This window comes from Myxocyprinus asiaticus, chromosome 48, assembly GCF_019703515.2.
Source record: "Myxocyprinus asiaticus isolate MX2 ecotype Aquarium Trade chromosome 48, UBuf_Myxa_2, whole genome shotgun sequence".
Lineage (NCBI taxonomy): Eukaryota > Metazoa > Chordata > Actinopteri > Cypriniformes > Catostomidae > Myxocyprinus > Myxocyprinus asiaticus.
In genome coordinates this window covers 5551311-5564964 of record NC_059391.1, presented here as the reverse complement: position 1 = coordinate 5564964, position 13654 = coordinate 5551311, and the positions used below count along the sequence as shown (strand labels likewise).

The 13654-nt window shown below is 37.2% G+C and overlaps 1 protein-coding gene and 1 long non-coding RNA gene across 6 annotated transcripts; both read right to left on the bottom strand.

Annotated features, from left to right (window-relative positions):
• Positions 1–245: 245 nt before the first annotated feature.
• Positions 246–5032, bottom strand: fgd5b (FYVE, RhoGEF and PH domain containing 5b). Of its 5 annotated transcripts, XM_051692422.1 has the most exons (8): positions 4035–5032; positions 3155–3234; positions 2803–2905; positions 2595–2691; positions 2058–2158; positions 1039–1167; positions 537–679; positions 246–346 (listed from the first exon to the last, which is right to left on the bottom strand). In XM_051692422.1, the coding sequence occupies exons 4-8, from the start codon at positions 2611–2613 to the stop codon at positions 310–312; spliced, it is 429 nt and encodes a 142-aa protein (XP_051548382.1). In that variant the 5' UTR covers positions 2614–2691; positions 2803–2905; positions 3155–3234; positions 4035–5032; the 3' UTR covers positions 246–309. The 5 variants fall into 5 exon arrangements, 2 of the variants coding, with proteins under 2 accessions (XP_051548382.1, XP_051548381.1); XR_007896567.1 differs by adding an exon at positions 2358–2466 and having other exon boundaries at positions 252–679; positions 2595–2905; XM_051692421.1 differs by having other exon boundaries at positions 2058–2905.
• A 5556-nt stretch (positions 5033–10588) lies between these two features.
• Positions 10589–11141, bottom strand: LOC127437483 (uncharacterized). Its single transcript, XR_007896569.1, has 3 exons — positions 11103–11141; positions 10816–10972; positions 10589–10614 (listed from the first exon to the last, which is right to left on the bottom strand). It is a non-coding gene; the product is annotated as an uncharacterized LOC127437483 (long non-coding RNA).
• Between the last annotated feature and the right edge of the window lie 2513 nt (positions 11142–13654).

Sequence of the window (13654 nt, the reverse complement as noted above, 5' to 3'; positions counted from 1 at the left end):
ATACTTAAAGCATTGTCACCTGAGCCTGTGCGTACTTTATGTACATAAAAACAGTTAACAGTGACAATTAACATTTGTGAACAAATAGCTAAAATACTACAAATTATAAATATTTCAGTGTATAAACATAATATATAGATAATTTATAATGAAAACACAATGAGCTGGAAATAGTTATATAAAAATACATTTATTGAGTGCAATACAGTGATTACAATAAATTCAGAATTAGAGTTAATAAAGTAGGTATTGTGAGTATGTATCTTTTGCATGGAAGTCTGGTCTGATGGTAATAGAAATATCACAACATCAGAGAACTGTGGCCTCCTCGAATGCTTCGATCCATCTGTAAGAAAAATGTACATGAAATGATAAAATTTTAAATGAAAAAGAACACATTTAAATTATGACGTTTCAGTGTTACATGTCTATTCTATAGTATTTCCTCTATTTGAATTTTGAAATAATTGTTTTTTCTTCTTTTTTTGTTGTTGTTGTTGTTTTTTTTTTTTTTTTTTTACAAGAAAGAAAGTAACCTTTCACAGATCTGGGGATCATTTGCCCTTAAAATGTAGTAAAGAGTGTTTTTGTGGTAAAGATTAAAATGCAGTGAGGATTCTGGCTTCTCTGTTTTCGGAGAGAATCCGAGAAGGGGTTGACTTTCCAAAGATGCTACATCCTGTGGAAAATAAAATAAGGTATTATATATATATATCACTGGTTTGCATCAACTAATATTCATCAGTTAGGTTTGATTTACAAGTTGTTTACTAAAGATGAAAGACCATTATCAAACTGCTTATACAGGATATGCAACAATAATAAACTGTTTGCTACAGTGAACATTAATGAATAGCATACCATTTGTATGTAGCCTATTAATGTATTTATAAAATGGGAAGATTTTTTGTAATAAATGCTCAATTAACTATAAAACTAATGCTTTACAATTACTTTATTCCATGTAGTTATTATAAAGTGTTACCAAAGTAGGATATGACTCCTATAAATGGCTGCATTTACAGAATATATCCTTACCTCGCTGGCAGCATAAGTGTACAGAACTTTGTTCATGATGATACACCAGAACCGTTTCCCCTGTTTCCTGTTGCATTTCCTCCTCTCTAAGTAGCCACTCATCGAGGACATGTCTGTGTTAGCTGAAACCTGAAATGAATGAATGAAGACCTGTGTGATGAGATTTGAGTTAACAGGACAGATCTAGTCAGCTTTGATTGACTGGGATAGTAGCATGGGTCCCAAAAGCATCTCCTTTGACCACTTATGTTGGGAATTCGTCAAGTCATCAAAACTATGAAATAACACAAATAGAAGTATGGGAAATGTGCAGTGACTAAATTCGAGTATCCACTCTTTATCTAGATTAAGCTCTGCACACTCGGTTCATTCTCTCAACCAACTTTATTAGGTTCATCCTGAGATGCGTTATAAACATTCTTGAAGGTGTTCCCTTGTATGCTGGACACTTGATGACTGCTTTTCCTTCACAATCTGCTCCAACTCATCCATTAATAATAATAATAATAATAATAATAATGGTAAATCAATTAAAACTTTAGATTTGTACAGAAATTAATATGAAATAAAATAAATTCTCATCCCTTCCCAGTAGGTGGCGATATGCACAAAGAATGCGAATTGCCAAAAACAAAAGAAGGCGAATGTGAAAGTGATAGTGGAGATTATTATTAAAAAAGGACTTAAATATTGATCTGTTTCTCACCCACACCTATCATACCACTTCAGTAGACATGGTTTTAACCACTGGAGTCTTATGGATTACTTTTATGCTGCCTTTATTTGCTTTTTGGAGCTTCAATGTTCTGGCCACCATTTACTTGCATTGTGAGGACCTACAGAGCTGAAATATTCTTCTAAAAATCATAATTTGTGTTCAGCAGAAGAAAGAAAGTGTTATCCCTTTAAGCTGGGATACAAGAAAGTATTGTAACAATACAAAATATGACACATCTGCTTTGATACCAGGTGTAAACAGGTCAAAAAACACAGTTTGTCATGGTTTGTTTGACTGTTACCTCTTTAAGGGCAGCTGGTATTCTCTTCTGCTTTTTGAAGGGATATGCACCAGGGGATTTGCCAGTAGGAGATAGAGGTGTACTGCTGGGTGACTGATCATCTATTATAAGTACAGAGACACACATCACAAAAAAATGAAAAAAATAAATAAAATACAAATCCTTATAAAAAATGAATTAATTTTGGAATTAATACAAATCCACAAATATATTTAGAAACATAAAGCAAAAAGATAGATTAACATGTTTCTTAACACAGGTAGGTGTACAGTATATACTATATATGTTTGTGTGGTAAACCTGAACTATTCTGCTGCAAAATAGGTAAGCACAGATCACACACTCGTGCAAGCTGATTTGTCAGGTATTTCAACAGATGTTTGTTAGTTAAGCAGGCCTGACACACAACCTAGACAGCAAGAGAAAATAATGAATGTATGCACAATAACACACAAACACCTTGCAGTGATAACACAATAAATAATGTACCTAGCATACAGAAGTAAAATTGTGCACATAAGATGGTGGTGAACTCACAGGTGCAGATCATATACATAGTGGCTCTCAGGTCTGAGATTCATATCAGGGCTGTGGTTCCCAGCTGGGCCCCACTATCTGGGACATCTCTAGTTGCCTGCAAAAATGTGTCACTGAGCCAGAAGTTGACAAAGAACACTCTAGACATTATTGGGCAGTTGGTTATGATTTAAACCGAGTTACAGGTCCCATGCATCTATCATTTTACCATCTCTGGGTTTCTAATTGAGGTGAATGTGGTCTCTTTCTTGGTGTAATCTTCAATGGCAGTAGAAATGGCCTGAAGCCACTCGTCTCGACATGTGGCTGAGCTTTGATGATAAAATGAGAGTTTGTAAATTATATATTCTGCTGGCCAAAGTGAAGTTGTGACATGAACACAGTTGTGAACAAAGTGAAGTTGTGAGTTTATTATGTGAACACATTTCCATAAAATGGAAAACTGAAAATACAAAAATTGTTAACTTTTATCAGTCTCAGCTAGATGCATTTGTTTTGGGAGATTAAATAAATATTTTAAAGATGCTCAAGTATTAAATACCTAAAGAATCAATTCTTACCTGGCAGACAGAATGAACGACCGTTCAACACTCTCAATGTTAAGCTAATTTTGATAGCCCTCTTGACTGTGTTTACTGACCTGAGGAAAATTCATAATGATAGAAAAGCTATTATGCAATAATTTGAAATGCAAAAATATTCAAAACATTACTTGTTTACTGTATGTTGCATGCTATTTGCATAACACTTAATGGCAAAAACAACTGTAATAATAATAATAATAATAATAATAATAATAATAAATAGTACTACTTAGAAAAAAAGAAAGAAAATTATTTAATAGGAAATACTTTCAATAGAAAAGTAACAGAAAAGTATTAAAAAGAAAAAAACTAAATTAATTGTACTGATATAATTATACAGTATTTATAGAATTCATTAATAACATTAAATGGCAGACAACTGTAATAAGACAAGTTTGAATTAGAAAAAAAAGATATTAGAAAATACTCTAAACAGAAAAATAAGAGAAAAGTATTAAAAATAAAATAGTAAATTGATTAGATATTGATAAAATAAATTAATAACATTTAATGGCAAAGACAGCTGTTATACAAAAAACTAGTATTCACCGGGAAAAAAATATATTAGAAAATACTCTAAACAGAAAAATAAAATAAAAATATTAAAAAGAAAAAAATATTAGATATTGATAAAATAAATTAATCATAACTCATTAATAACATTTAATGGCAAAGACAGCTGTCATAAAAAACTAGAAACAAATTGTTTTTAGAAAATACTTTAAATAGAAAAGTAATAGAAAAGTATTAAATAGCCAAAAGTAAATAAATGAGAAATTAATAGAATTAATGAAAGTAAAATGTTTTCCAGCTATTAAACAATAATTCAATATAATCATAAGCAAAACACACTTACCTTCATCCCAGCCAATGAGTGCACTTTGTTTGGTCTAAAATGACCTGACGATACTGGCGTACAGTACAGAAGACTATCATTAAACTGTTACTAAATATAAAATAAAAGAAACAAAAGATACTTAATCACTGAGAAGGTGATTTTAGGTCAGTCGTTGCTTTTCTGTTTCTTTTCCTGCATAAAAACAACCTACATGTAGTTCTTTAAGTCAACATGAAATCAAAATTGACCCTATTTACTTAATAAATGTCTCTGGTCTTATTTGTACAAGATTTGTCAGTGCACATTATTCTCAATAAAATATTTATAAATATATTTGGTTTCATAATTATTAATCAAAGTGTATCTACTTTCTCTGGCTCTGAAAAGACTTCTGCTGATGTAAAGAAACCACACTGGCAAATAAAATATTATCATCAAATAATATCATAGCATAGTTTTAATGATCAAATCAAAACCAGAAGGATTACATTTACATGTATTAATTTATAATAAGAATATCATTGTCACTAACTAAAAAGAACATTCGAGGCTGCATCACTTTCCTGGAGAGCTTCATCAAGATTCCCTCCTTTAACAAAACCTAGGGACAAATACATCCAGATATTTCTAAAGGACTCACTGTTGCAAATTATTGAATTCTTTATTTAAGGCCACAGATGCTTGAAGAATGTCTGATGCTTGTAGAAAGTTGCTCCTGGCATTATTACTGCTCAATGAACTGCTTTTATTATTAAATGAATAAATTACTCACCCTTCCTGGTTGGACAATCACATGATGGCTTGTGAGGCGACACTGAACATCATAAGGCTTTTGGGAATTATCATGTCTGAAACAAATTTTCACATTTCTCAAGATTTAGCAAGAAGAAGCAAAGGACATTGACAGTTGATTTAGAAACAAAGAATTTGACTCTTTACCACCTCTTGTTTTACGACTTCATTGGCGTGATTGGCCACCTCCTTCAAGATCACTAAAGCAGCTGTAAAAAAAGTATACAGACATGACTTTTTTGCATAATAAAATACTTAGAATGAGATTTTAAAGTATTACAAAGATATAGAGGGGATGTCTGGTAAATAAAGATTTCATGATTTCAGGGTTCCCACACTTCTTGACCAGTGAATTTTCATGACTTTTTCATGACCTATTCAGGCATTTGTGATTACTGGATAAGAATTATGTAAATCGTTTAAAGTCAAACCGATTCACTAATGAATCGTTAAAACCAATTTGTGAATTGGTTTGACTGATTCATTGAAAAGATCTGACTCAACGGAACGATTCACTCTAATGGAAATGAGTATGGGCTGTGGGCAAGTTTTAAACAACACAAGAGCAATATCTATGGAAGACAATTACTTTCACAGGCCTGAAAAATTCCCTGATAATACAGGTTTTCTGTGACCATGGAAATTTTAGCGCAGCGTAGTTCTAGCGGGAAGACTAGCAGTTGTACATCATCGCACCATTAGCTACGTAACTCCTAGCCAATCACATGTAAGCCATTGCTTTATAAGTCTGCTCGCATTCTATCACATTGCTGTTTCAGTTGTGCTAACATGGCAACCTCCACCACCCCACCACCACCAGTTGAGTCCCATCCTGCACAGGGGTAGGCTCCTCGCCCCTGCCTCCTATCTCTGGCAGGATATGACGGTTCCGAGTGCAACTTCTTTGGACCACCAGACGGGGCTTACGCCAAAGAGAGACATTACATTTCTGTTTTATATTCATCAAATAAATGTCATCTTAAATTTCACTCATGTCTGCAAGTCTTCCTGATAGAAACCTTGTTATTGTAACCTTCTGCATCTTTGTAGTCTGGAGAATCTTCATCAAGATGGTTCAAATAAACTGGAAAGAAGGGGAAATATTTAAAAGACAAAAATTAGCTCTTTTATTAATGAAAAGGTTTAAAAAGTTTAAAAAGTGCCACATTAAATTAAGCAGAAATTGACTGTAATGCAAATACAAAAACCAAAAAGTTAGAAAAATCCATAGTTTAAAAAAATCTTATGTAATCAATGCATTTGCATTAATTTATACATTTTTCACATTTTTTTTTGTACTATTAAGTACAATTTTGTACTATTAAGTATTATTAAACTATTAAGCAATTCATTTTTTTTCTCCCCTTTTCTCCCCAATTTGGAATGCCCAATTCCCAATGCACTCCTAGTGGCATAGTGACTCACCTCAATCTGGGTGGTGGAGGACAAATCTCAGTTGCCTCCGTGTCTGAGACCGTCAATCTGCGTATCTAATCACGTGGCTTGCTGAGTGAGTTACCTTGGAGATGTAGCGTGTGGAGGCTTCATGCTATTCTCCGTGGCATCCATGCACAACTCACCATATGCCCCGCTGAGAGCAAGAACCACATTATAGCAACCATGAGGAGGTTAACCCAATGTGACTCTAACCACCCTAGCAACCGGGCCAATTGGTTGCTTAGGAAGCCTGACTGAAGTCACTCAGCATGCCCTGGATTCGAACTTGCGAATCCAGGTGTAGTAGTCAGCGTCTTTACTTGCTGAGTTACCCAGGCCCCCCCATGTCTTTCATTTCTTAAATCTGATTATGTGGTTGCTGTGATTGAAATAAATGCATTAATGCCAACACACCTGACTTATGTTACTTTCAAAAGAACGTTTTTCAGTGTTTACTTGAAAAAACCCCAAGCATTAAACTTTTCCATGTAAATCGTCCCGCATTTTCGTGCTATGGACATAATTGATACCTAAAATCCTACCACAATTACAATTTTTTACTTTGGCGTTTAACTCGTCCCACATTGTTTGCGCTATGGACATACGTAAATGATACCTGAAATCTTGCGTCAATTACAGTAAAAAAAAAAAAAACTTGGTATGTACAGTAACTCGTCACGCAACGTTTGCACTATGAACATAAATGATACCTCAAATCATGTGTCTAGAGGTGGGGAAAAAATGTCCGATTAATCGTGATCTTCATTTTAACAATCTCGATATCGATTCTTAAATCCCAAGATCGATCTTTCACTCAATGCGCAACCCTCCACTACATTGAGAGAAAATCATTTGCATTTGCAAACAAATTTACCGCTATATGACTGAAGTGAATATATTTGGCAACTGGCTGGTAAATGTTTACATTTCACTCAAAATTGACTGTAATTGACTCTATGCACGGTCACTTCCGTGTTTTGCCTCAGGGGGCACACTTTCTTCTGGCGCAGCGCCAGAAACTATTTCTTTCTACGCTAACTAATGCCGTCGAGACGACTCGGGGGAAAATTACTTTTCACACACGTTATTTACACAAGTTTTTGCGGATGACATTGGACAATATTCATCGCACATTCAAACACGAAGCTGTTGCTCCATCCAGTTAAAGGAAGGGGTTTAACAATGTGTATTTTATGTTGTTTTGACCACAATGAGAGTCAATATTCACAAGCCATAGACCAGCACTGGCTTAGCAAGGTCCCTGTTTCTGACTGTATTACATGTGTAATTATTTTTGATTCATTTTGCTAGATAAAGTATAGCCCTCTGTGATATTATAAGTTAATATAATATGACAATTGATGATACTCCAGCTTCACATCAAATGCTGGAGTGAACGATCATATATTTCTTAACATAGTGACTCTTACTTTAAACATACAATTTGTCTAATAGTGGTCAATATTGGTTTATTGTATTCTATTTGCAGTATAATATAATTTTCACTTTCAGTATAATCACTTTACATTAATTGACGCAGTAATTTGACACAATAGCCTAAATATAGATTCAGTTGTGTGTTAACACTTTACAATAAGGTTCCATTCGTTAACATGCATTAATGTATTGGGTATCATGATCAAACAATTAACAATATATTTTTTTACAGTATTTATTAATCTTTGTCATTATTAGTTAATAAAAATAGAATTGCTCATTGTTAGTTCATGTTAGTTCATAATGCATTAACTAATGTTATATACAACTTTTGATTTTTAAAATCTATTAGTATGTTGAAATTAACATTTACTAAGATTAATAAATGCTGTAAAAGTATCATTGTTAATTCATGTTAACTAATGTTGATAACTAATGTAGTTGCTGAGATGAGACAGGAGACATACGATCTATTTGCAGGCTTTAATAAAAATGATGACAGTGAAACAACAAACAAGAACTGACAAAAGGAATGCAAAAACTAAAGGGTATTTATACAAACAAAAGTTAATGAGGGAATGGAAAACAGGTGAGAACAATAAGGAACAGATGGCAGTGATGAGGGCAGTGCATACAGGGTCAGGAGGTCTGGGAGGCGGCCTCAGGGCAGGGACTGGGTCAGGAGGTCTGGGAGGTTGCCACAGGGCTGTGACTGGGTCAGGAGGCCTGGGAGGCGGCCACAGGGCAGGGACTGGGTCAGGAGGCCTGGAAGGCAGCCACAGAGTGGGGACAGGGTCAGGAGACCTGAGAGGTGGCCACAGGGCCGGGACTGGGTCAGGAGGCCTGGGAGGCAGCTACAGGGCAGTGACTGGGTCAGGAGGCCTGGATGGTGGCCACAGAGCGGGGACAGGGTCAGGAGGCCTGGGAGGCAGCCACAGAGCGGAGACTGGGTCAGGAGGCCTGGGGGGCGGCCACAGGGCCGGGACTGGGTCAGGAGGCCTGGGAGGCAGCCACAGAGTGGAGACTGGGTCAGGAGGCCTGGGGGCAGCCACAGGGCTGGGACTGGGTCAGGAGGCCTGGGAGGAGGGCCTCAGGGCAGGGACTAGATCAGGAGGCCAAGAAGGTGGCCACAGAGTGGGGACAGGGTCAGGAGGCCTGGCAGGCGGCCACAGAGCGGGGACAGGGTCAGGAGGCCTGGGAGGCGGCCACAGAGCGGAGACTGGTTCAGGAGGCCTGGGGAGTGGCCACAGGGCTGGGACTGGGTCAGGAGGCCTGGGAGGTGGCCACAGGGCAGGGACTGGATCAGGAGGCCAAGAAGGTGGCCACAGAGTGGGGACAGGGTCAGGAGGCCTGGCAGGTGGCCACAGAGTTGGGACAGGGTCAGGCGGCGGAGCCGCTGGAGGAGGGGCGGGCAGAGCCGCTGTAAGAGGAGTCTCTGGGAGGATGGATGGAACTGCTGGAGGAGGAGTCTCTGGAGGAGCGGGCAGAACCACTGGAAGAGGAGTCTCTGGAGGAGTGGGTGGAACCGCTGGAAGAGGAGTCTCTGGGGGAGCGGGTGGAACCACCAGAAGAGGAGTCTCTGGGGGAGCGGGCAGAACCGCTGGAGAAGGAGTCTCTGGGGGAGCACGTGGAACCACTGGAGGAGGAGTCTCTGGGGGAGCGGGCAGAACCGCTGAAGGAGGAGTCTCTGGGGAAGCGGGCAGAGCCATGGAAGACTCTGATGGCGGAGACATGGAAGACTCTGAGGGTGGAGCCAGGAGAGGTTCAACAAAGGCAGGCGGAGCCAGGGGCGGAGCCATGGAAGGCTCTAAGTGCGGAGCTGTGGGAGGCTCGAGGGGCAGAGCCATGGAAGGCAGAGCTGTGGGAGGCTCGAGGGACGAAGCCATGGAAGGCAGAGCTGTCGGAGGCTCGAGCGGCGAAGCCATGGAAGGCGGTGCTGTGGGAGGCTCGAGAGGAGAAGCCATGGAAGGCGGAGCCGTGGAAGGCTCGACGAGAGCTGGCAGCGACTGGGAAAAGACCTCCGTGGTCATGAGCACTGGCAGAAACTGGGGAACTTGCTCGTTGGCCGTGGCAGGCGTGGGCGCTGGATCATTGACCGTGGCAGGCATGGGCACTGGCTCATTGGCCGTAGCAGGCTTGGAGCAAGGAGCCGTGGAAGGCTTGGAGCAAGGAGCCGTGGAAGACTTGGAGAAAGGAGCCGTGGAAGGCTTGGAGCAAGGAGCCGTGGAAGGCTTGGTGCAAGGAGCCGTGGAAGGCTTGGAGCAAGGAGCCGTGGAAGGCTTGGAGCAAGGAGCCGTGGAAGGCTTGGAGCAAGAAGCGTGGAAGGTTTGGAGCAAGGAATCATGGAAGGCTTGGAGCAAGGAGCCGAAGATACAGATTTTAGCCCGGGGTTCCCTCCATAATCCACTGTGTAATGGGAACCGCAAAGTTCCAAAGCCTTCTCCACCTATTCACAGATGATCCAGTGAGGATCAGCCGGAGGTATCAGTTCCCTCAGTGCACTATTCAGACCGGTCCGGAAGAAAACCACCAGAGAGCGGTCTGGATAGTGCACTAAATTTGCAAATTCTAAAAACTCACGGACGTGATCCTCAACTGGACAGTCCCCTTGGACAGTCCCCCCCCCCCCACACACACTTACTACTTACATTGAAGGAGGAACTTGAGGCATGTCTAGGGATCAAAATATTTGGGGAAACTTGGGGGCGGGCTTTTTTGACTTGGGCCAGTAACATCACCTAGCAACACCCTAAGCAACACTTATGTTTTCTTCAGAAAATGTCAAATAATAATAATAATAATTATTATTATTATTATTATTTTTTTAAGTTTAAGAATCCTCACCAGTTAGAAGGAGCTGATACTGTGGAATTCTTTGGATAGGTTTAAGCATGTAATGTTTCACAGCCAGGTTAGCACAACATGGATTGCACTGTATTAAGGAGAAAAAACGAGATAGCGAGAGATGAGGAACTTTTAGTCAGTACTTTTTAAAACGTTAAAAGAAAAACAAACAGACTATTCATATTACAACAAAGGTAATCATCCACACAAACTATAGAGCAACTAGGTTACTATTACAGTAGGCACTGAACTGACAAAACAGGTTGCAGTGTTTTGTTTAGTTTTTTACCTCAAATTCACAGACAACTTTGGCAAATGCAGGGTTCTTCCGGCACTGCTCTTCTAGAACAGCCACATTCTTGTTGAACTCACGAATGTAAGTGGAGTACATTTTAAAATAAGGCCATTTCTTCGCAAATATGTCTGCTACACCACAGTGCTCATTCCTGTTTAGACAAGGGAAATGTATCAAAGCTTTGGGTCATTTATAGGTATCTTTATGTATTTATAGGTGTTTATTGTGTTTCAACTGATTTTAAAAGTAACACATTTGGCTTTACTATATGTAGGGTTTACCTTGGCCTGACAGGAGGCTTTCAGTATGGCTTCACGAAAGTCCTGCACAGTAAATGTTAAGAAAAGTAGATAAACTTTAATGATAATATGTAAACATTTTACAAATGTATATGTAAACTTCTGAACAGGATAATTTGGGTAATTTCATTTATTATTTTGTCACGGAATTTAATATTTGTTATGCTGTTTCTTCTGGCCAGTACTAAATAAAAAACAAAAGATAACTTTTATGATCTAAATTGTTTTTAAACATTTTTTAATGTTACATTTCCTACAGATTCTACAAAGGGTATGTAAGCAATTAAGCACAACTGCTGCCCAACACTGACTGCAATACATAAAGATATTTGGATAAACATTGACCGGTTAAGTATCAGAAGCAGATAAAGCATAAGAATCAGATTTAGAAAGAGCCCATGTGACTGTGACGTACTCACATTTCAGTAAACGCGAGCATAAGCTGGGCTTTACATGGGACATTATGTAACGGCTCCTACCTAACGTGACTGTGTTTGAACCAGTTAAACATGTTAAAGTGACCACTTACTATGTGGAGCAGCTTCAGTACTTTCACAAATCTGTAAAATAATAAATAGCAATCATAAATAAAAGAGTTTCATAAAAAAATAAGGTTTGAATGACAGTCCTGCTTCAAATAAAGTACAGACTTACATTTAGTCTGAAGTCATGATCTCTTTTACAATGTGAGCAACATTGGTCTTTTTAGCCTTCATCTAAAATTCATACAGAAACATTACATTTAAATAAAATGAATACAAGGAATAAAAGCAAGCCACTACTGTGTTGATTAATTGCACCTTCACACTAAAACATAGACAATACTGTCACTTTAACCTGCAATGTATAACAGGTACATTTTGGTATTTTGTAGTTGATGCATAACACGTCCATTGACTTATTTATTAATTTATTTATTTTTGGTTAAAATGTATATTAATGTGTAAGGGAAAGTGTATATATTTCATCCTGTAACATGTTACATTATATTTACGCTGTACGTTTATTTACATTATTTACTATCTGTAGCTGCTTCTGAAACATTAGAAAAATCATCTAATTTTATAACTACTCCCAAGACTTCATAGAAGTATGATAGAAGAACTGTTTTCATATATTTAATTAATGAGTCATTGACAAATAAGGTTGTTTGAGATTATGCAAGAAATCTCATTTAAAACACATTTTAAAACACAAGTTGGTAGAAATGTAATCTTTGTGTCCAAGATTTAATGACTTTTAAAATGTCAAGTGCTCCATCAAGTAAAGGTTGATACTTTCAGTGAGAGTGTACACAACTTAATTGTTAATAAAAAATTAAAAAAATTAAAAAAATTAAAAAAATTCAAAGATATTTTCAAAAGTACTCCAACAAATTTAATGAATTTTATTTTTAGATCAAAAATGGAGTAACTCTATCATCTTAGAGTTACTCCATTTAGCCTGAATAAAATGTGCCTTTTCATGCCTTTTCATAAAAATAGCAAAATATTTAATATTTTTAAAAACTTCACACTCAGTCATGAGGGTCTAAGTGCGTGCTCTCTGTTTTATGGTTTTTTTTGTCACATGACAACAGAATGGCTACCTGCATGTTGGTTACATCACATGACTTTAAAATGATGGATCATATTTTGAAACCAAATTGTTTCACTGCTTTTTTTTTTTTTTTTTTTTAAATAAATGTTAATTTTTTAATTTTTTTAAGAAATAATAATAAAAGATGCTTTTATTTATTTAATTTTTACTGTCTCTGGATGGTTAAAAATAATAAATATCAAATATCAAAATGACTTTGATTTAAGAAATTGAAAAAAAATTAATCATAGAAGAGATGTTTTCAAGTAATTATTTTGTGTGAACTGCTTTTTTATGTATTTTTGAAAAACGTAATAGGTCTGGACAAAAATAAATAAATACAAATAAATAGTGCTACATCATTAATGCAAACATGAATACAATACCTGTCTCTCCTTGCCAATAGTATTATCCTCCTCTTCCTCCAAGCTACTTTTATCCCCTTCTGAATGTGTATCGTCCACTTGCATTTCTTCAAACTCATTTCTGAAAAGAAAATATAAAGCAACACAAGATGCAACAAAACATTTTAAGCAATTTTTCACCCAAAAATTAAAACTCTCTCATCATTTACTCACCCTCATGCCATTCCAGATGTATATGACTTTATTTCTTCTGAAGAACACAAACGAAGATCTTTAGAAGAATATTTCAGCTCTATAGTTCCATGCAATGCAAGTGAATGGTGACCAGAACTTTAAAGGCAGCATAAAAGTAATCCATATGACTCCAGTGGTTAAATCCATGTCTTCTGAAGTGTTATGATAAGTGTGAGTGAGAAAAAGATAAATATTTACAGCAAGTCCTTTTTTACTATAAATTATCCTCCCTGCCCAGTAGGTGGCAATATGCACAAATAATGTTAATCCCCCAAAACAAAAGAAGAATGTGAAAGTGCGTAGTAAACTCTTTTTTTCGTTATTTGTCTTTTTTATTTAAACATCTTTCTTATGGTT

Bases quoted from the DNA above. Each gene is read 5' to 3' on its own strand.
- fgd5b (XM_051692421.1), bottom strand. From the start codon at position 2,183: ATGTGTGTCTCTGTACTTATAATAGATGATCAGTCACCCAGCAGTACA. The intron at 1,168-2,057 runs GTAACAGTCAAA...CATTCATTTCAG, and splicing joins TACCAGCTGCCCTTAAAGAG to GTTTCAGCTAACACAGACAT. The intron at 680-1,038 runs GTAAGGATATAT...TATTTTCCACAG, and splicing joins ACACTTATGCTGCCAGCGAG to GATGTAGCATCTTTGGAAAG.